This window comes from Saccostrea echinata, unplaced genomic scaffold, assembly GCF_033153115.1.
Source record: "Saccostrea echinata isolate AGI-Se365-2 ecotype Australia unplaced genomic scaffold, CSIRO_AGI_Sech_v1 ptg000033l, whole genome shotgun sequence".
NCBI classification, from domain to species: domain Eukaryota; kingdom Metazoa; phylum Mollusca; class Bivalvia; order Ostreida; family Ostreidae; genus Saccostrea; species Saccostrea echinata.
Window position 1 is genome coordinate 33,926,596 of NW_026889782.1, and position 23,358 is coordinate 33,949,953.

The 23,358-nt window shown below is 34.9% G+C and overlaps 1 protein-coding gene across 1 annotated transcript; it reads right to left on the reverse strand.

The window, feature by feature from the left end:
- Window positions 1-15,503: 15,503 nt before the first annotated feature.
- LOC133198459 (uncharacterized) lies at window positions 15,504-20,296 on the reverse strand. The gene is made up of 7 exons (XM_061334549.1): window positions 20,146-20,296; window positions 19,926-20,017; window positions 19,488-19,609; window positions 17,201-17,596; window positions 16,812-16,941; window positions 16,071-16,267; window positions 15,504-15,780 (listed from the first exon to the last, which is right to left on the reverse strand). Exons 1-7 carry the CDS (start codon window positions 20,294-20,296, stop codon window positions 15,504-15,506), a joined length of 1,365 nt encoding a protein of 454 aa, XP_061190533.1.
- Between the last annotated feature and the right edge of the window lie 3,062 nt (window positions 20,297-23,358).

Below are 23,358 nucleotides of genomic sequence, written 5' to 3' on the forward strand. Positions count from 1 at the left end.
TCTAACGATTATTTAAAATCATACTAATTCTTTTTCTCTTGAAAGCTAAATTACTAGGCCAAAAAAAAAAAATCGAATGTTTCTCTTGTGTATTCTTAATTACAACTTATTACTGTATCATTTTAGTTACTTACCCAAATTTCTCAACATCCATGGTGTTCAGAGGTCATTTTCTGAAAACTGAAGGGGCATTCCGATGGCATTCGGAACAAATGACGGAAAGCACTTGCTAAGAATTCAAAACATGGTTCATAAATTTACAATATTTTTCCTTTTTAGGTTTTTAACATAAAACATGGAAAACTAAGTTAAAGAAACACTCATTTGAACAAATCAAAAGCGGAAAAAATATATATGCTAGATTTTTTGTTTAATTGCATGTTTTTCATGGTCTCCAAAATGCAGAAAAATTATCCTTTGAAATTATACGTAGGTTATAAATTCTTTTCTTTTTTAGGGAAGATGATAGAAATTAGACAACTTTTGAATGTTAAATAACAGAGTTAAAGATTAATAATATTTAATGGCAGACTGTTTATTCATCTATAAAAAGACATTTGCAATACTGATGAGGTCAAAATAATAGGGAGACCGAAAAAGGTCGCCCTAATCCAGTGGTCTCCCTAAGCCAGAAAATATATCCTCCTTGGTCTCCTAAAGCCATATGTCATATATATATATATATATATATATATATATATATATATATATATACATTTTAAAAAAAAAGGAAAAAAATATCTTCTTTTTTATAAATGCCTAAAAAATAATGAAAAGGAAATAATTTTTTTTATTAAACTATTAATAAATTAAATGAATAAAATGTGTAAAAAAAAAAAATTACAGGATCGACACAAAAATATAAATTTTATGTGCAGTTTAAAATAGATATGTTTCATATTCTGGGGGAGGGTGGGGGTTTGCTTTGTACCCCTTTACTATTACAGTGTTTCATTGTATCCAAAATGTAATGAAGAATTTCTATCGCGACATCAGTCAAATGTCAGTAATTAATCATTAGTCAGAATGTTAATTTTACCCCCTTTTTTTCATTTTACTACGATTCTTTTTCGAACGACTGAATTATATATGACGACATTAACATTTCCTTGCTTGGAGCGCTGCAGACTGCAACTCTAGAGACGATGCAAGGTTTTGGGAAGATTTCAACAAAGTCTTAAAGATCCGTTAGGAGTTAAAGACACAAGTTATTTATTACTTTCAACTTGCTGCTCGAGCCTGGTCAAAAAAATGTTAAGGTAAGTATTTGATGTACATGATGTAGCCTATGTATTGAATTTTTCCAAGAGTCACATGTGAAAGATGGCGGCCAATGGACATAGCTTCTGAAAGTTCTTGACAACTTGTAAGAATTTTGAGTAACGCATGAAAATTGCCAATAACTTAGGTTCGCCTACCGTTACAACCATTGCTCTCTCTTTTTGCTATTTCATAGGCCTATTTGTTTATCAAAAATAAAAGTAGATTTAATCATTTTTCATTAAATGAACAATAATTACTATGCCAGTGTTTAACAGGTCCAGTCCAAAGATTTTTTATCATACGTAGCTATTAATAGTACCTAGGTATTTAAACCTACCCAAAGCACCTATTGTTACCTACTTTTTGCGTTACTTGCATTTGGAGGCCAAATGGCTGAGATGTGCAAGATGGAGAGTATCAAATTTTTTGATACAGTCACACAGACGATGAATACAACAACATTTTGGCTAAAAAATGATTACTTCGTAAATTAATAATTTTGCATAGTAATTTATGCAATATTGTTAATTTAAAAATTAATCATTTTTTGGCCAAAATTTTGTCATATTCATCATCAGTGCGACTGTATCAAGAAATCGGGTACTCACCATGTTGCGGCGTTCGGCCGTTTGGCCACAAAATACAAGTAAATGACTATTGGCAATTGTAGAGTTGGATGAAATAATGCGACAAGGTGAAGACAAAGCATTTGCAACTGTTTTGAATTCATTGCGTATTCGAACGTCTGAACAACCCATATCAGATGAAGCATTGGAAACACATCAAGAATGCATTAGAGAAGGGCCAAGAGGCAAATGAATACAATCTCAAAATATTGCATGGGAATTGTGCAGAATTACTAGAAGTGCATGCTAATGATTATCAGAAAGACATGACATGACATAGGTTTACGTGACAAACCTTTGATTAGTACCCGAGTTGATGGTTCAAGAAGAAATTATGTAGTCTAAAATACTGTGTATAAAAAATTAAGAATATATGCAGTGTATTTGTGTTTTATATATACTGGTATATAAATGATAAATGTAGAAATTGTAACTGTGTTATATATATTACAGTTACTTTCGAGTATATATACCAAGAACAAGGATGCTTTGAGGTCCAAAGGAAAACCATCTGAGTAACTGGTTATCAGAAAAGTAAGCAGGTAACCAGTTTCTAAGAACTGTCTGATTTGATTATCAAGCTTAAAATTTCCTGATAAAAGAGTCAAAGATGATGTTACATTGTTCAGATGACTTCATATTTACTATCTGTATAGATTAAAATAATTTGTAATTAATACAAAGTGAATTTCTTTAAATAAAAATGCAGTGCTGAGGATGAGATAATGAGTATTAATAATATTTTAATAATGAGTATATGTCAGTTATACTTGTTTTTTTATGTGTTTAGAGATCTTCACTGAGAAGCAGGTTAGATTCCACATCGACATTCAGTATCTTCAGACTTCTTTACAGTAAACTCTATATAAATTGAAGAGAAAGGGTACCTGAAAAAATATCTACAAATTAAAGGTTATTAATATTTCCTAATGAAATTTTGGAAAATGGATTATTTACACTTCTAACTTGTAGGTCTTTGAGAGGCTTTATTTGCATTAGATATTAAGGTGTTTAAATAAAAAGGAAAACTTCATGATATATTTTATCAAAATGTATGCTCGAGTATAAAGGTAATATTCTACATATTAAAGATCTACCTAATATATTAATTTATTTGTTTAATGCATTTAATATTTCAATATTTTGTGTAAAGAAATATCAGTTTCGTTTTCTCCCTTCCTAAACAAAAGAGATGAAATTTCCAAAAATTTTATTTCCCAAGACATACTTTACTACATGAAAGTTTATACCATTAGTCTACTTGAAAAAAATGTCAGGGATATAAATTGAAACTTTAAATTGAAACTTTGAATGTCTGAATGCAAAAATTAGATGCCCAAAATTAAGAAAGAAGAAAATGATTTATAACTGTTGATGTTATGATAAGAAAAAGGGTGATCAGATATTCTTAGTCTATCTATTGGGCAAGTTAAATGTAGATGCTTTGTTTCTACATAAATGTATACCACTGTCCTTGTCAATTTAACCCGTAAACTGACAGCCATGCATTGCTAAAAAAATGCCCCGTTTGCTTAAAAATAAATTACACACCTCTTACTTATTTCGATTTTGGGTATGATCCTTTGAGAATTTGGTTTTCTGAGATGACTAGGGGAGACAGTTGCTACAAACAGAAATAAATCTTTATCAGGATACTACATTATTTACATTCTGTGAGTGAGTAAGTAATCTAATTTCCTACGTATTTTCAGAGTCAACACGTTGCCATTGGAGCCCTGGCATATTTCATTCAATATTTGTGGGCTGACTGTAGCGACGTCTTTCGGAAAAATTACAAATCTTGATTGTTTTTCTTATCTCTCAACCAATCACATTAAGCCATTCTATGATAAACAACTTGTAACACGTGCATTTGAATTGTCAACCGAATCTTTAACTATTTATGTAAGCTTTAATTTGATTGGTGCTTCTCAATGAGAGAAGCAAGCCCACGAATATTGAATGAAATATGCCAGGGGTCCAACGGCAACGTATTGACTCAGGACCCCTGGCTTGCGAGGATGAGATGGAAGATGTGGACCTCTTTGAGAGAACATAATAACCCCTGATGATTGGTAGACATCTTAAACTTCACAAGATAGCTTCTTAATCAAAGGCTGTTCTGCAGATGTGTGACTCAGATGATCTGGCAAAGGATCTCAAAGATCTAAGACATTGGACATCTAGGATACCCTTCCAGTGCAGAGGAGTCTTGGTGTATCTTGGGATATTAATCAGATAGGATTGTGTTCCGTGTATCTACTGACCAAAGACCATTCATCCGTCGTGGAGTTTTGTCCATAATTAAGTCTATGACTCATTGGGATTCACAGCACCAGTAGCGTCTCCATATGAGTGAAAAATTCTCGAGAGGGACGTTAAACAACAATAAACAAACAAACACACACAGCACCAGTTACACTCCAAGGCAAACTCCTACTTCGAGATGCCATCTTTCTCAGGCCCATTAGACTGGGACGAACCCTTGCTGCCTACTTTCTGGAAGCGATCGAAGGCTTGGGTCACCTCACTTCAACAGATTGAGCTCCTGAAGATTCCTAGGATGTATTTGAAGATTTCCATTGCTTATTGCTCCAAGGTCCACATCTGTTCAGAGGCATCCAAAGAAGCTATAGCTGCTGTAGCATACCTTAAATTTTTCTCTGAAAATGGCTTGCATTATTCTTGATTTCTGTTAGGAAGTGGAAAGGTTGCTCTAGTGCACTGGCCATACCATACCTCGCCTTGAGCTCTGTGCTGCGGGCATGGTTATAGACCCTCGCAAGTGAGTTAAGGCTAGGCATAGGCGTTTCTTCAAATGAGCAAGGAAAATTGCATAGGAGATATTTCTATTATACAGAGAATATTTAAAACTCATTGTCTTATACATACTTCGTATACAGTTGCGCATGCCCGAACTATCGCAGGAATATCGAACAGCTCCTGATATTTTAATAGTCTTTCGTAAATTATATAACTCGAAAATTATCTAAAATCTTGCACAGTCAGTGGGTAAAAGATCGAACCAATGTTTTGTTTAACAAAAGTTGTGCTTAAACCTCCAGAATTTCTAGGTGAGTCAGATCTTATCATCACGATGTAAACAACATGGCGACAACCTAACAACGTTTGGTTTGACATTCAATTTTGTATTATTCATCTACAAATATACATCTCCAACAACAAAACAACCATACCATCTCAGCATTGTAAGTACAAGTCACTTGTAAGACCTATCCTTAAAATATGCTAGTCGTACCTGGGACCCGTACTTGAAAGAAGATATACGTAAGATCGAGATGGTCCAACGCCGTGCAGCCAGTTAGTTATGTGACCAACACTACTATTATTGTTGTTAATATTAACAACGAGGAGAGAAGAAAGAGAGCAAGGATAATCCTCTTGTATAAGATAAAAAATGGGCCAATTGAAACAACTGATAAACTAGTGTCACCATACTTCGCCGTAAAATAGGAGTATCTTCCTTCCAGGTAGTTCGGAAGTTCATTCTATCCCAGGGCCATTAGGGATTGGAACGCACTTCCCACCGACGTAGCAACATCTCAGAATCTTGAAGTTTTTAGGGCTCGTTAGGAAATTATTTTTTAATCGTGAAGTTCACCGATTTAGCATATCATTACCGGCCGCCAGGAGGCGGTCGGTTATTTGAAATGAAAGTTTAAAATAGTCGTGCGTTTCTGCGGAGTTATAAAAATAAAAGTATTTGAAATTCATACATTTATAAAGAGTGTCTAAATGTTTAACAAAAAATGCAGAATAATTATAATTGAAAATTGAATAAATTATGGGGTAATTGTTTTATCTGATCGAATCCTGATTGACGAACTCTGAAGTGAGGAGAATATTGGCACACGTGTTGGGCATTATCTAAAGCAGAGACCGAGTTATATCTAATCAATATTACTTTCTCTATTTAAAACAGGATTTATTGTATTTGTCTTAAAAGGGCGTATATATATATAACGTATATTATACAATTCCTACTGGAATTTTTAAAAAATATGTCAAAATTTTAATTTCCTTAAAAGACAGAAAATTACGAGATTTTTGCTCCAGCAGACGACGATAAAACTCGTTTTAAAATGTGCCAAGCGTTTTCCCGCCACGTCTCAGCACCAAAACAAAGAAACTGAAAGAGAAGAAATGCAGAGGCTGATCTAGAGGGGGATTGTGGGGTTTCAACACCCTTCTTTGGATTTGCTTGAGAGACTAAAATACTAGTATTTCCTGTGTTCCTTGAAAGGCTACTTATAATAATATTGTTGAAAAATAAAATCCACGTCTGCAATGTCGCTTGCACTTTTTTATGTCACCGGGATATATTAACAGGTTTATATCAGATATATTTACAACAGATCATGCATTTAAGTTTGTTGCCTCATAAAACGTGTAAAAGGAAAAATTGGTTTGGGACACGATTTTTGACGCTGGCGTCAATATGTTTCTTGTCATTGATTGATGATGGCCGCAGACTTGTTGAAGTAGGTTGTTGCTAAAACGCGGAACGGAAAACGGAACGGAACGGAAAATATGATACCAGTTTAAAGCCCTTGAAAACTATAGATTATACCAAAAACAATATAAATTATATGTGTTGTTCATATTTAACCTTGATTATTAAGACTGAGTTGATCTCTTCATGTATACTCATATGAAGTTTCCAGTACAAAAGCAAAGCATAGGGTACGGAAAACATAAAATATAATGCCGTACGCGTGGTATATATGAAACGTTGTGGTGAGATATGAGTGAATTAACTTTATAAAAGACCACTCTGATCAACATGAATAGCCAGTATTCGATATTTATATGCGCGAACACAACATAATTTTCGATGCACAGGCACCTAAAGATGATATCGTACCATGATATCGTACAACTCTGCATTCCCCACCCACCCCCATCCCCCATATTTGGCTAAATTGTAAAAGTAGAAAAACAACACAGACCGATTGCACAGATTAACATTAAAATTGCTTGGATGGAGAAATCACACATTATCCAGAAAATGCACTCTTGTAATTTATATTTTATTTGGTAGGGAGGGGGGATGATGCATAGATAGTTTTAATAAGTATGTCCTCTATTCTTTTCTTGATACCAGTGATCGTTGTCTGGAACACATATGTGTATATACATAATTATTCTCTTTCTCTGCCACCCCCACCCCTCCCGTTTTAAAACACCATTTGCTGTTTCATAATATATGATAAATAGGAGAGTTTTGTCTTTGGTGAATAAGCTTTAAAAATTAGATTTGGACAAATGATGAATGAGTATCAGATAGATACTTGGGCTGTGTGTCTAATTAGTATGTATTTCATTGACCACCGCATGTAGTTCTTAGGGGGGGGGCATGAATAAATTACATTGTTATGTTATTTTTTTTAATGAGACATAAACTATATGATAAAGAATACCGGTTCCTGTCTGATTTATATATGCTTGAAGTAAATAATTTGATACAAGATTTTCCGTTCCGTTTTCCCTTCCGCGTTTTAGCAACACCCGTTGAAGTAGAAGTACTTGGTTACCAAGACATGTTATAGCCAGTGCATGTTATGACGTCAAATTAACGGCATTTACAACCCACCTGAGCTGTGGGCTCCGGACGGGACGCGTGTCAACAGACTTCTGTATACATTCAGGGTAAATTCACAACGAAGTAAACAATTGTTGCATGAAATACATTGTATCCCGAACCCGATTTATTTTGTACTACATTCCTCCCCATTTTAATTGAACCAAAGGTGTGACATAAATCAGAATATCCGACTTAATGTCATATAAATATAAAAAAGTAAAGGTAATATTAAGAAGATAAAATATAATTATAAAATATTGACACCTATTCAAGTAGCATTTGTGGAGAATCTCTAAAAATCAGCTGTAATTTTCATCATCTTTCTACTGTACTAGTATCTCTCCTGAAAAGCGGTTCTTTTTTTTTTTTTTTTTTTTTTTTTTTTTTTTACTGACCAACTGATTTTATATGAAATTAATATCACTTTCTCTTTTCTTTCCTCCTCTTTGATAAATCTTCCAAGTGTTGGATATTTATGAATTTAAAATTGTAGGAAAAAAATTAAAAGAAATTAATGTACAAATAAAATATATATTTCATAAGGCCAAAAAAATATATCCCTGTTTCCTGTCCCCTGACCAAAAAAATAGGGTAGGTAGGTAGGTAGGAAAAAAATTTTATTTTAGAAAAAAATTTTATTTTCGAAATTGATGAATGCAGAACACATTATAAAAAGAAAGCCATATATTCTCAGTGTACAAAGCAAGTTTGTTAAAGCTTAACACGATTTATAAAAGAATTTGTCCACCATATTACAGACCCTGAAACGTGCTACTACCCCACACGCACGCTGCACGAACGGTACACGCTCGCTACACGGTTTGCACGAAACGCTGCACGGTTTACACGAAACGCTACACAGTTTGCACGAAACGCTACACGATTTACACGAAACGCTTTGCACGAAAGGCTGCACGGTTTACACGAAAGCCTGCACGAAACGCTTTGTACACGTTTCTCACACGCTTTGTACACGATTCTCGCACGTTTTGGCCTCGATCTGGATTTTCTATTCGGAATCTTTCGGACTTTATTTAAATTAAGTAAATTACGGATTAATCAAAAATTAGTTAGGAATTGCAATCATTCAGATTAAGTTAGGATTAGAACTCGCTACAACAGTACTATATTAACAGATAAAAATACACAATGTCAAGTTGTATTTAATTAATATTATAGTTGTCATTGAGTATGTGACGCGCCCGGTGAAATGCCTTTCATCGTCTATGTATAAAACTTTTTCACTAGACTCTAAATTACGTACGGAAAAAAAAAATTATTATATTTGTAATTCATAATCTTTACAGCATTCAATGTTTTTACAATTATAGTTTGATATTAACAAATCGTTTAATTACTGACAAATAAACTCAGTTATTGATTTGAAAAAAATATTGATTAAATTGTGTAATGATTTCTGTAAACGGATTGATTTTCTTTCCTTTTCTTTTTTCTTTTTTTATTATTGATTGATTTATTCATTTTTTGATTTACCTAGTAGTAAATAAATACTTTCATTTGATTGAATTTGGTTCTGTTTATAATTTACAAAGGTAATATGTACAAAATGTACACTAAATCAAATAAGAACATTGTGCAGGATGGGGGGGGGGGGGGGTTAGATTACCGAGATCTTACTTCTGTTCATGGCTAAATATAACTGGCACTTGTTTCAGTAAGTATACCATTGGGATAAAATTATTATAGAAACAAATGCCCGTTCTAAGAAAAAAAAAAGGATATCCATGTCTCCAGCGGGACCAGATACATGTTATTCATTAAATGCACTTTAATTAGAATGGTAAATATATCGCTTCATTACAGAATAAAACTTCGACTTATCATTAAAATGTAATATGGTAGAGAAGCCGGGGGAATAGATATTGTAATGCGTTAGTTCACCATTTTGAGGCATTGTGTTTATCAAATAAAAACAATATACCCACCACCTTGTAAAATCTTTGATTTCAAATCCCGTCTAGACAAAAAAAAATGTAATCAATAGTCGCGGCTCTTAACAATACATTCAATATACATGAATACATGTCCAGTGTCCTAAAAACTAAAAAAATATGCCCTAGAACTGCGTGATTAATAAAACAACTAATATATAATTAATCCGGATTTTTTTCTTTATATTTTATTATTCACGAATACACTGGCAAATTAATTCACTGTTTACAGAGAATCGGATAAATTTAAGAAATAAAATCCACGCGTATTTATTTTTACCCATTAAATACTAATAAAACTATTAAATTTCACGAATTAAAAATCAATCTTTATTGTCGGGTGTCATCTTAGCCATGATTGACAAGAGATAATACATGTACATGTAGCAGAACAAGTTTTCAGTTCCCGGCACGCGGAGCCCGTGATCGCTGTTGTAAATGACCTTGATCACAGTCGTAAGAAGAGTGTCGGAAGTGTAAAGAAGTTTCCAATACATTTTTAAGGGGTGAATCAGTCGCACCTCGAAAAAAAAAATTCTTTAAAAAGAAAATTATCTATAAAAACATGTTAATAACAAAAACTCAAAGTTTGTGTTTACATTTGAACACCCCCCCTCCCTCCCCCGGAAAATATTTAACCTTGTATTTTCCGATGCATGTGAATTATGATTCATTTATAAGACAATTATTAATCAACCAATTTTATGCATAAAAAGACTTTAAATGACTCATCGTTTTAAAATTATTTGTACCACAATCTTGTAATATAAGAAAATTATGTTCGTTTATAAAGAAAAAAAAAATTAATTGTGCTCCCCGGTCTAGAATTTCCATACTTCACATTTATAGCAACGCACTAAACTTAGTGTTTTATATTTCACGCCTGCCTTATCTATTTATTATTTTGCATTAATCACCCATATGTTTTTGTAATATCTATATACCACAACTGTAAAATGGTGAAGAGATTCAAATAAATGAATGCAAGGACAAGACCGGATTATTAATTATTTTTTTAAAACAATGTTCAGTATTGCTCCCTTTAAAAAATGTATTGAATCAAATACCTTAAAATTGATGTGCGTATAATTAATTACTTTGAAAATATTTTCTTTCCTTCTTTATTTAAATTAAAAAAGAAAGAAAATCAAACAAATATGGAATACATTACCGAGTAATTTTATTTTGTTGTTTCCGTAGTTTTTTTTTTCTCTCTTAAAATACCACCGGTATAATATATTCGAATAATATTAGTTACAAACAACACAGAATGACGTGTTGATCCATCAATAGCCATATTTAAGATAAAATGAGTTCCGAATGAATCCTACACGATTCTTACACGAAAGTCGCACGTTTCTCACACGGTTCTTACACGAAAGTCGCACGTTTCTCACACGCTTCTCGCACGCTCGCTACACGGTTTGCACGAAACGCTTTGGAGCTTACACGAAACGCTGCACGGTTGACACGAAACGCTACACGGTTTGCACGAAACGCTGCACGGTTTACACGAAACGCTACACGGTTTGCACGAAACGAAAAGCGCACGAAAGTCACACGCTTTTTTGGGGTAGTAGCACGTTTCAGGGTCTGTAGATTACAGTTGAACTTCAGTATCTCAAACACTGATATCTCAAATACCATGGATATGTCAAAATGATAAAGAAATTCATAACCACAGATTTCTTAAGTATTTTACCCACTATATCTCGAACCCTTGGATATCTCGAACTTTTTTTTCGGTCCCATCGAGTTCGAGATAACGAGGTTTGATTGTATTCACACACCACTCGGTAGCAACAAAAAATAACTACTTCTTCTACGGCAGGAGAGAAAGATACCAAAGAAACTTACAACATTTGCACAGGTCAGTGCAGTATACAAACAAACACAAATATACGTTTAATACTGCAATAAATGTAAACAAAGGTATTGTAAGATAACCAGCACAAACAAGTGTTGCTATTCCATGCCGATACCCAGGACAATAAAGGAGTCAGGTGTAATGAATGCAAAGGGTATATCCCTGTGCTGATATCATAGATAGTATAATCGAATATGGCATAAGTCTATTTAGAGGTCGTGTTCAGCTTTAGAGGCATTTTGGAAAATTTGTAATCTTTTAAATAAAGATTTAAAATTTTCCAAAAGGCCTCTGTGTAATTTATACGGGAAATGCTTACTATGACATCACACAAAAATACAAGTTCTTCAAATTACCACAAAATGAAATGATTTGCTATTTTAAATGTTGAATAGCTTTAAACTACATCAATACTAACTAGTGCATGCATTTTTGCCGTTGGTTAAATCCCACACACCAATATATCAACAATTCACTGATCGCAATGCACTTGTCAATGTGACGTCATATCGTAAAATTTGACGCAGTTTGTATGCAGTGAGAGGCGGATCAAGTTATATTTATACAATGAAAACTGTATTTTGTAATTAAATGAAATATAGATTGTAGATATATGAAAGGCCATTAACTTGGATGCGATGTCTATTTTATGATTTTATTCATATACTTCCCGTACATTCCCTAGACAAGCGATACTGTTGTATATTTGTATGCAGATTCATTGAAGGGTAATAGAAGGGTCGTAATAAATCGATATATTGCAAGGGCATACCCTCAATGAATTATGACAAGCTTTTACACATAAACTGAAGAAGTATGAAGATATTTGAAAAGTGCTGCGAACCTGTTGAAATCTTGCAAATAAATTAATAAGATCTATATTTAATGTACTTGACCAGCAAAATATTCAACATACGGTCTAACAAATGTAATTTTAGCAATTAGATAGTAGAATCTATATAGGTTCGCAGCATTTTTCACAAACTACAAAGAGTGTTGAAAATAATTGTATGTTAAACCTGGGCTTTTAACTTGGTTATGCCCTTGCAATATTAGAATTTATAGATGACCTCAATACTTCAGGTATATTTGCTAAAATTACGTTGACTGCCACATCACGTGACAAGTCTAAATAAGAAATCTAATCGTCCTCAACATGTAGTTTTCAACCACATTGCATTTGTCCGATAATAGTAAAGTCCTAAAAAGAAACGCCCATCCTTGTAAAGAATGTATTTTCTATCTAAAAAATTCGCCGATATTTCCATTTGGCACCTTAACTGTACTGCGTGATGTCTTTTCCCAGCAAGATGCAGCTTTCACAAGAAGGAAGTACAGTCTTGAATCTCTGAAGAAGCTCTTGTTTCACCTCCCCCTCTCCACAACAGTATGAACACAAATTTGCATGCCCAAGACCACTCCTATAGTAGGACAACTCAAGAGGACTTTCACAAGTTATGTTGGATCTAGCCATCACATATTTATATAGTGGATTGGATGGTGGCAGTAGAGGTGAGCCACATGTGTAATCAAGCTTGCTAAGTCCACATACAATAGAATACTGTTGTCTCTCTGTTAACTTGTGTTTTGAATAGATTACTCTGGGTTTTCTGCATTCCACACACTCTACAAGTGACCTGGCATTCTGTACAGTACATAGACTTGGTGTTGATTGAGGTTCCTCAATATATCCTAAATCAATATTCTCACTTGTCATGCCTTGGATATTAGTAGAGCATTCTTGGCCATCTGTAGATTCTTCTTGATTTGCAGTGTTGACTATTGTATTCTCAGTGGAGTTGAGAGGTACTGGTTTCTTTTTTTTCTCCTTCAAAAGTTTAAGGGTTGGTCTGTCCTTTTCTGTAGTTTCCTGCCCTCTAACCTCTGAGTAAGGAAGGTAATGATCACCTGTAGCATCCAACTGGGGGTCTGGCAGCCATGAAGGTAAAGGACTTTTAGGGGGAATGCAACTAGATACATCCTCACATTTCTTCATTTGAAAGACGTACTGTGTACATTTACAGTGTCTGTCCAACCAAGCTTGGTATGACTTAATTTTTTTCGTATGTGTCTTCTGTAATGTGGTCAAGTCCATGTCTGGGAATAGTTCTCTTAGGTGTCGTTTCAATACCTCAATATCTTGGTCACTAAGAGGATCCAAGACCTGGATCGGCTAATCTTTGAGCTTCAGTCTGATAAATCTGTTCTGGATAGTTCTTTTAATTTCCTCCAGTGATTCTGTCCACGCTTCTCTTACTCCCAAGTTTGGATTTTCTTCATGAAATGTCCTGATTTCTGCCATGCTATTCTTGTTTTTCAAACTATCTTCAACCTTCTTCTCACAGGGTTTTCTTTCCAAAGATACATTTTGGAACCCTAGATTTAAAATACTCATCACTCTTTCTGCGGGATTTGTATAACTATGTCCTGGTGCACAGCGAGCATGGATCAAGAGGTCCAAGTTAAACTCCTTAAACAAGCAGATGTTTGCCAATTTAACAGCTTCAAGTGTGTTTCTTTGATCTACTCCACCGTCTGTAAACTTCAACAGTATTGGCTTCAGATTTTCTGAATTCTGCATCATCTTTGAAAGGAATGCTGCGTGTCGAAAAGGAGAAGCAGGCTGAAAAATGGAATCATTCAGCACAGTAAAAACCTTTCCACGGACAAAAGACTTGTCGACACTTTTTGGCACTTGGCATTGTAGTACAACTGATGGTGTGAGGGAACATCGAGTCATATCATGATCAAGGGCAACAAGGGTACTGGCAGTAGGCACTATTGATTTTTCCCCCTCACTCCTGTTGATACTGCTGCACCTGGATCACCAATTGGTACTTTTGCCTTATCATCGCAGCACACCATCATGCATCGTTCAGCTTCCTCTACAGCAAAGGACTTCAAATACTTCAACTGAGCATTACAGAAATGGCTGTCAGGATGAGTTGTGCGCAGTTGTCTTCTTTGAATTTTAAATTGTACATTCAAACGAGACGTAAAATTCAAAGCCCCTTGGCAATATGGATTTCTTGGAGCAAACTGTAGTTTTACAAGGCTTGCTGAAGGAACAGGGGTGCCAGGTGGACATGTAGATACTGCTCTTTGGATCATGTCTGATATTGAAATGAATTCACTGAGATGAGCATGGCCGTGTTTCCTGTCATCAGCAGCTGTTATATTCTCAAGTACTTCATGAAGTTTTTCAAAAAACACATCAAATTTTGTGTTAGGTCTTCCTGGATTGGTATGCCTCAGATCAGCAATTAAATCTGTATGGCCTAATGAAATAAGACGTAAACGCTCTTGCATTACTGGATTAGTAGTTTGGCTGCCATCAAAAGCCAACTCCTTGTATATGTATTCCACAACAGATGGTGACAATGAAGTGATGTTGTTAATCTTCTCTTTGAATGCTTTTTTCATCTCTCGGGTGTGAAATTCCTGCATTTCAGATCTTGCTGTCTGCAACAATCTGGCACCCTGAACTAATATCTGTGACTCTGTGCGGTTCTCTGATGTCTTAGAGATTATGAATGAGGCTGTTGTGGATCCACCTGGACTGAATTTTAGAATGTCCACTGGAACAGACAAATGAAGATACTTAAGAAATCGGTATTTCTGCTTTGAGTCTATAAATCGTTCATGAACATGTTCTTTTTCATTAAAAAACAAAATATCTCCAACTTCTTTTCCTTTCATGACAGCATCTAGCAGGAGGTATTGCTGCTTGACCATTAATGTTGGTGCCCTATGCTCAATAGTTGCATCTTCAGCTATTGTTCTTGCAGGGTGATTCTCTGCATGGTTTTTCTGTATTTCTTCATTCTTCGTTTCTAGGTACTTGCTATAAGAGTCAAGACAGTCAGCCAGGCCCTGAATTTCTTTGCTTCCCTTCCTCCATGCTGCAGTTGAGGAAGTTACTGGCTTCAATAGAACACTACAAAGAAATGAAGCTCATGTTTTAAGAAATATCAACTTGATATTAATAATTTGCCACTGTGTGTGAAATAATCTTTGATACGTCAAAAGTATAAATAAAAAGTAGACTGGTTCCTTGTCAGATTTATCAATACCATTTGAACGTCTCAGATAAATCCATTTCCACTTTACAGGTCAACTTCAACTCTGATACATTGTTTACATCAATTCATTTAAATTGAATTGATATAAACAGTGTGTCAAATATTATATTATGCTACAAATATATCTCCAACTTCTTTTCCTTTCATGACAGCATCTAGCAGTAGGTATTGCTGCTTGACCATTAATGTTGGTGCCCTATGCTCAATAGTTGCATCTTCAGCTATTGTTCTTGCAGGGTGATTCTCTGCATGGTTTTTCTGTATTTCTTTATTCTTCGTTTCTAGGTACTTGCTATAAGAGTCAAGACAGTCAGCCAGGCCCTGAATTTCTTTGCTTCCCTTCCTCCATGCTGCAGTTGAGGAAGTTACTGGCTTCAATAGAACACTACAAAAAAAATGAAGCTCATGTTTTAAGAAATATCAACTTGATATTAATAATTTGCCACTGTGTGTGAAATAATCTTTGATACGTCAAAAGTATAAATAAAAAGTAGACTGGTTCCTTGTCAGATTTATCAATACCATTTGAACGTCTCAGATAAATCCATTTCCACTTTACAGATCAACTTCAACTCTGATACATTGTTTACATCAATTCATTTAAATTGAATTGATATAAACAGTGTGTCAAATATTATATTATGCTACAAATATTTCTGTAATATTTAAACTGACCTATATAATGTTTCTGCATGAGATTTAAGACATCCAGCATCAAGTGGCATCTGCTTCATTTTCTTTCTTTTCAAGTCATTAAAGCCCTGGTAAATATCAAATACATCAGGAATTGGAGTTAAAGCCTCTCTGTCACGTGCAGCATCATTAATTGTCATATGTTGGTTTGTAATGTACCATAATGCATTACATAACAACTGCAAAAAAAAAAATGAAGTCAGGCTAAGTTGAAACATTTAATATTTTTACACACAAAACTATTTTAATTAATTTTATTGACCACAATATTCAAGTACTAAACTAACTTTGTTTGCATTCATTATAAACATTTTGAAGAGAATAATGATTTTTCAGAAATCTGATAAAAAAAATTCTACATAGTGGTAAGGCTAATGGGACTTGGACAGTAAATCTTGTTAGACAGAGTAAGTAGTATATGTATGTTACATATTGTGTGAAGGCATTAGAAGACTTGAAAAATGAGAGTTAAGATAGACTGAAGGATACAAATTAAAGAAAGACACATTGACACCATTTCCACATTTAAGAATGTAAGACACACACCATTTACAAATTTAATTGCACAGACTAGCAAGCATAGGAGGGCCATTCCCAGCATAGTTTAGGACTTACCATATCAAATGTCAAATCTGTCAGAGAAAAAAAATCTTTTCACATGCATCGAAATGAATTAAGAAATAAAAATATCTTTTCAATATAAAATATCTTTGGGACACATACTTGAACTACGTAGCTGCCCTCTGTCTCTGCCACTGGTTTTGGGATATCCAGCTTATGTTGCTTAAAAAAGGTGTCAATCAAGGTGTTGTACAACTCATCTTTTCTTGAGAGCCCATCTTTGATTCCGGAGCTACAAAATTATGTTAATCTGATTTACAACTCAACAAAAGGATATAGTTTTGGACTTATATAGCATTTTTTCCTCTGAAGAAAATGTTTTTATGAAAATATTTCAAAATATTTGCACATTGATCTCAAATCTATACAATGGTTTAAAATCATGTGATGTTGGGCAGTCTCCCTTATACTAGCAGAAACATGCCAATTTGCTATCTAATTTAATATAATACTAAACTGCAATTGTCATATGTTTGTATTTTGAAGCAAACCTCTTCTGTTTCTTGTCAGGAAAAGAACGGCCACCTGCCATTACCAATTCAAATGCATTTACGGCTTTCTTTGTGGCAATCTCGGCATGCTGTCGTAATTCGCTTACTTCAGAATCAGTCTGTGCTTTGCAGCAAAATGTAAAAGAACGTAAAGAGAAATTGTGTGCAACTTCTCCAACTGTCAAGGCTCCGTGGATATCCGTCTGACCCTGTCCCGACACATGCACAGTAAAGTCTGCTTCTTTACTTGATTGAGCGCCGTGATACGTGTTAAAAACATGTGAAAAGGTAGAGGTATCCTGCACACTGGTAATAAATTTTCGACATTCTTTGTAATGAATACATGGTGGAAATTCTAGAGACAGCACGCTTGCTGATCTCGCCAAGTTACGGGGTCAACGTTTACCATGCGCTTTTTTGACAGGTCCTGTCGAGTTTTGTATTCAAACGTTTACGAGACTTCTATGCTAAAACGTAAATTATTGTCGGGGGACTTTAATATTTCCGGAAAATAACCAACCAACCAACCAACCAAAAAAAAAAAAAAAAAAAAAAAAAAACTTTTAGGGTCGGAGAGTAAAATGTAGGGTCGGTCGGTCGGGCGACCGGAAACAAGAGTATATTTTTTTTGGCCTAATTACACTGTATAAAAGATAATAATCATAGTGGAAGATCTTAATTATTCAATCCTGTACATGAATTAGAAACTAATGATATTTGTCTTTTTGGCTTCTTTTTGCATACGTTTACTGCTGAAGAAAAATCTTAAATTGGATTTATCATAATGCATCAGTATATCCGATGCATAATCCCTAGTGTCAAAAATATGTTGAAAATATCAGATAATTTAAATAACAAGTCTGTGAGCCAATGCTCACTAGTAATATCCCCGCTTTGATGTGAATGTACACGAGCTCAGTTATGGACAGACACAAGGATGAATAAGAAGTTGACATCGGATTCGTACAAAAATTAATCCCACCATATGGCATACCTAATAAAATTTTTTGAATGTGCTAAAATTTCAAACATCTGTAATCAGAAGTTGCTGAGAAAACTGCGACCAAAATTTGTTATGTATGGTACGGACAGACGCACGGATAAACAAGAAGTTGACATTGGATTCGTACAAAAATTAATCATACCTTATGGCTTGCCTCAACAAAAGATGTGCTAAAATTTCAAGCATCTGCATCAGTAGTTGCTGAGAAAACTGCAACCAATATTTGTTATGTATGGTACGGACAGACGCACGGATAAACAGGAAGTTGACATCGGATTCGTACAAAAATTAATCCCACCATATGTCATGCTTTAACAAAGAAAATGATAAAAGAGCTAGGTTCACTTTATGCATAAAATGGCCCTGTAGATATACCAATTTATTGACTAATACCCCGTGTACCATTTTCAACATTAATATAAAGTAGAGACTTAGTGCTTTCAGTTTATATAACAGAATTTCCTTTGGAGAGTCCAGGCATTGAAAAACAGGTTGTGTGAAATTGCAATGTTCTTGAATTTTACAGAAAACAGGTGTTTTTGAGAACCTTCAGCAAAGAATTAAAATATGAGCACACCCCTCGATCCAAAAATTAAAATATGTTTTATAATCTTAATTAAAAGTTCTTCTATAATATATTTTCACATTTTGGATCGGAGGTTGTGCTGTATACGAAATATTGAAAAATGGCATCATATTTTGTCCATTTTTGAAGAAATATTCAGGATATGTGAATAATGACGCAATTCATGACGTCATAATGCATTGACGAGAAAGAAAATTACGTCATTTTCAGTAGATATTCATTCACCAAGTGCTCAAGTATTATTTATTGCCTTGTTGACTAAAACTATACAGTTTTAAATTTTCGGAAATTCACAGGGCCAGAAAAGGCCCTAAGTGGCTCTTGCTCTTTCAAACATCTGCAAGCAGAAGTTGCTGAGAAAACTGCGACCAAACTTTGTTATGTATGGTACGGACAGACGCACGGATAAACAGGAAGTTGACATTGGATTCGTACAAAAATTATTCCCACCATATGGCATGCCTCAACAAAGTGTGTGCTAAAATTTCAAGCATCTGCGTTGAGAAGTTGCTGAGAAAACTGTGACGAAAAATTTGTTACAGACACACAGACAGTTACACAGATGGACAGACAGACACACACACAAGGGTAGAACAGTATACCCCCCCCTCTCCTTCGGAGCAGGGGTATAATGAACCTGCTATTTCCCCGACAACTACATGTCACCTTTGTACAGTTGGCCCTACCCTTAACCTCACCTTTTTGCTACTATAGTTTTGATGATGATATTTTTTTGCATAGCTGTCACTTTGAATTTAACTTTTGGACGAGGCCTATCTGAAGTGTCTGAATAGGTTGAAGAGTGGCCTACATCTTCAACCTGTTGGAGTTTAAAGACTTTGATTGAGATGACAGTGATCTTTTTTTTAAAATAGGATGTTCTTTGTCGAAGTGACCTTCTCGATCGCCAGTTTGCCTTATTTGGCTATTAGATAGAGGTACAACTCTTGCTTTTTCTCAAATGTTTGACCTGCAATTGAATATTTTACTTTGAGATTTGAGAGTTTGAAGGATCTCTTGAATGTTACTTTTTATGTGTCGTCTTCTAATCTGCTGACCCTCGACTCTAGTCTTGACAATTTTGTTTGTTCAATGTATTGTGTCGATGTTTGTTTTGTGTTGTAAATAGTCCTAACTTTGTTAACTTTTTCCTCATCTTCCTCACTCTCACTCTCTGAAATCTCAAACTTCACCCTTCTTGTTTCAGACTTTTTTAGATCTAAATGAGCTTTTGAATTGTGATTGCACTTTTAATGTGTTGCAATGTCTAATGTGGGTGGATTTTTGTCCATGGCAATGAGCGCAGCTTGTTTGTGCAGCCTTTCAAAAATGCATCTATTGCAACAGTTTGTTCACAGTCTTCAGGCGTGTCTAGGTATCCGTCTGTTGTCATTTCCAAAACTTTATCTGCAAACTCTTCTATGGACTCTTCGGGACCTTGTTTGACATCTTGAAGTTGTCTTCGTATTATATGAGGAAGGTCTTTTCTGCCAAATCTCTCATTCATTTTTTGGCTCAGTTTCTTGAAGCTTCTCTGATCTGAACTTGGTCTAGACTGATATATTTCAAGGCTTTATCTCGAAGACTCTCGATAAGTTTGTCCAGTTTCTGTTCATTGGACCATTTGTATATAGATGCAATGTGGGAAAATTGTGTAAAGAAGGGTGTCCAGTCACTCTTTCCATCAAATGTAGACATTTTTGGTGGATTTGGCTCATTGGTGTCAAGGTCTACGGATGAAGATTTTCTGTAACCTCCCGGTTGGGCTAACTTGTCTACTTCTCGACTGATTTCTTCATCTTCAAGTTGCTTGATTTTATTTTCTAAATGTTGTAGTTTATTTACCCACCTACTGTCTTGTTCCATAAGTTTTTGTTCCATCGCCGCAAGTTCTTCGTCCTTTGCTGTCTTTTTTTTTTTACTAATTGTGTTTTCGTAGTGTGCTTTTATGTGTTTCAAATTTTTATTGTAACTTGTACATTTGTTCTTCATGTTCAGATCTTAATGTATGTTCTAAAAATTCCATTTGTTGTCTAGCAGTGATGTCTTTTTCTGACTGAGCAATTTATCTATTTTGTCTTTCAATGTCTTTTGTTAGCTTACCAATTTCTGATTGTAATTTTATAATTTGACTTTTTCAATTTTTGGATGTGTTTTTCTGTTTGTGTCACTCTCTCTCACTCTCTGAAAACAATCACACCCTCATTTACAAGGGGATCACAGACTGTGCTTGGGATTACTGTTAGTGATTTAAGGTCTTCTACAGAAAGTGTCCCTTTTTCTTCTCTAAGTCTCATGATAAGCCCTTTCACTAGTTGTCATTTTGATTAAGTTCTACTTTGTTGAAAAAATAAAGATAGAAGAAACAGACCTGTTGTTGATTAAATATCAGAAGGTCCGACAGAAAATCAAGAGTGGTATATTTATGATCGTTATCAGAAAATCCGACAACAGATCAAATCTAATTGAAAAAAGGAGAAAATAGTTAGGAAATGATAGAAACCGCCAATAAATTTATTTTTCGAATAAGACTTTTATTTGATAAGATTAACGAATACAAAGACAAAAAAATTGGCGCGAAATATAAACAAACAATGTCGCACTTCAGCGGTCCTACCGGCGACGCCAATGTTGTGAAGAGCGGTTATTTCCCTTGCAGTTGCTATGCAGAATGTAAACAAACCGCCCATTCCCCCTCGTTTAAAAAAAACGCATTCGAATGATTATGGTTGGAGTTTATATTTTAAAGATTGGAACTATTTAACAATGGTTATTTCCATTCTTATGTCGACATGATATATCTCGGTGAGGTACCACAGCCCAAGACAAAACGAACTGCGGTTTTTAGCAGTTATTTAGCAGTTTTGTTAGCAATTCACAGCTGTTCTACAGCAGTTCTTAGCTGTTCATGAGATAACAGTTTTAAGAACTGCTTTCACAGTTGACATCTTAGCTGTTTTAAGCAGTTCGGCATAAAACAGCTGTTCTCTCTTAAAGCGGTAAGAGTTTATTTCCATGGACAGCAGTCTACAATTTGAAAGGCAGTTAACAGCTGTAAGTCCATTTGCTCTATAATATTATTTATAGGTGAATCTGCCAAGTTGTATGACTTATGTCTATATAATGCACGAATCAGTATGTACACTTTACATAGCTACATACATGTAAAATGATCCTTAAAAAGTGCATCAGATTAAATAATATATCATTTTTTGATCAATTGCTGTTGAACCGTTCACGGTAGCTCAGTCGGTAGAGCGCTTGCTCCGTGATCGGAAGGTCATGAGTTCGAATCTCGGCCTCGACTGACCTAAGTCGATAAAAAATGGGTAGCAACTGTTTCTTCACCATGCGCTCGGCACTTTGAAGTGAAAGTTGCGGGTCCTTCAGATGAGATCTTAAAAACCGAGGCCCCGTGTCACGGCAGCCGTTGGCACGATAAAGTTCACTCACTGCTCAATGGCCCTGAGTGCCGAGTAAAGGTCAAACTTTGAAGCCCTTCACCTGTATATGGTGACGTCTCTATATGAGTGAAAAATTCTGGAATGGGACGTAAAACAACATACAATCAATCAATCAATTGCTGTTACATTTTCACTTATTAAAAACATATTCAAATATACATTCTACTATAAACATGTACATCCACACATCAAAACTTAAGAAGGCTTCGAATCTGTAAATGATTTGCATTTTATGCACAGGGACAACATTTGATTTGTTTGTATTAATTAAGAATTTGAAAGTTTATAAAATTTTATAATGTTTATTATAAGAATTACAGCAAAGGCAAATCAGTAAAACAATGGTCACTGGTAAAAAATTAAACGTTCATTGGCTTGAGGTCTCACATTATCATTGCCTCTCATAAGTCTGAGAGCTATGATGGTATTTAATTAAGTTAATACTCAGTCAGTGTGCATTTGCATGTTTTGCAAGAGAATTAATTGAGCTGCATCAAAGGAATTGCATATTTGGAAATATATATACCAATCAGATTGTCATATCATTAAAATTGATAAAGTGTCCTGGTTTACATAAACACTGTTTAATTAACACTAACACTCCTACGTGAAGTAGTTGGTTGCAACATACTGTTTGCACAAAGTTGATAAAAATTGGAAAGTGACAATGTTCATGAACAGCAGTTCATATAAACAAATTGTCTGTCCAATGAAAAGACATTTCTTATTGTATCCAATCTCCCAGAGCTTGTAAACCAAGTTATTTCATTATTAAGTATATTAAATAGTTTCTATTGCTCTACCACTGATACGCCCGAGTGGCGCAGTTGTTAGAGCGTTCGCTCTAGAGTAGCGGAGTAAGGAGTTGATCCTTACGTCGCGGGTTCGAACCCATCTGTTGGACATGGAGACCGGTCCTTCGGATGAGACCGTATAAACCGAGGTCCCGTGTCGTAGTAGGTGCTGGCACGAAAAAGATCCCTCACTGCTCAATGGCCCTAAGTGCTGAGTATAGGTCAAAATTGTGGCTCTCCACCGGCAAGTGGTGGCGACTCCATATCACTGAAAAATTCTCAAGGGGGACGTTAAGCAATAAACAAACAAA

Excerpts from the sequence above, each read along its gene's own strand:
- LOC133198459 (XM_061334549.1), bottom strand. The coding sequence starts at position 20,296 with ATGAATGAGAGATTTGGCAGAAAAGACCTTCCTCATATAATACGAAGA. Across the intron at positions 16,942-17,200 it reads CCTGACAAGAAACAGAAGAG|CTCCGGAATCAAAGATGGGC; the intron begins GTTTGCTTCAAA and ends ATAATTTTGTAG. Across the intron at positions 16,268-16,811 it reads AGGGCAGCTACGTAGTTCAA|TTGTTATGTAATGCATTATG; the intron begins GTATGTGTCCCA and ends TTTTTTTTGCAG.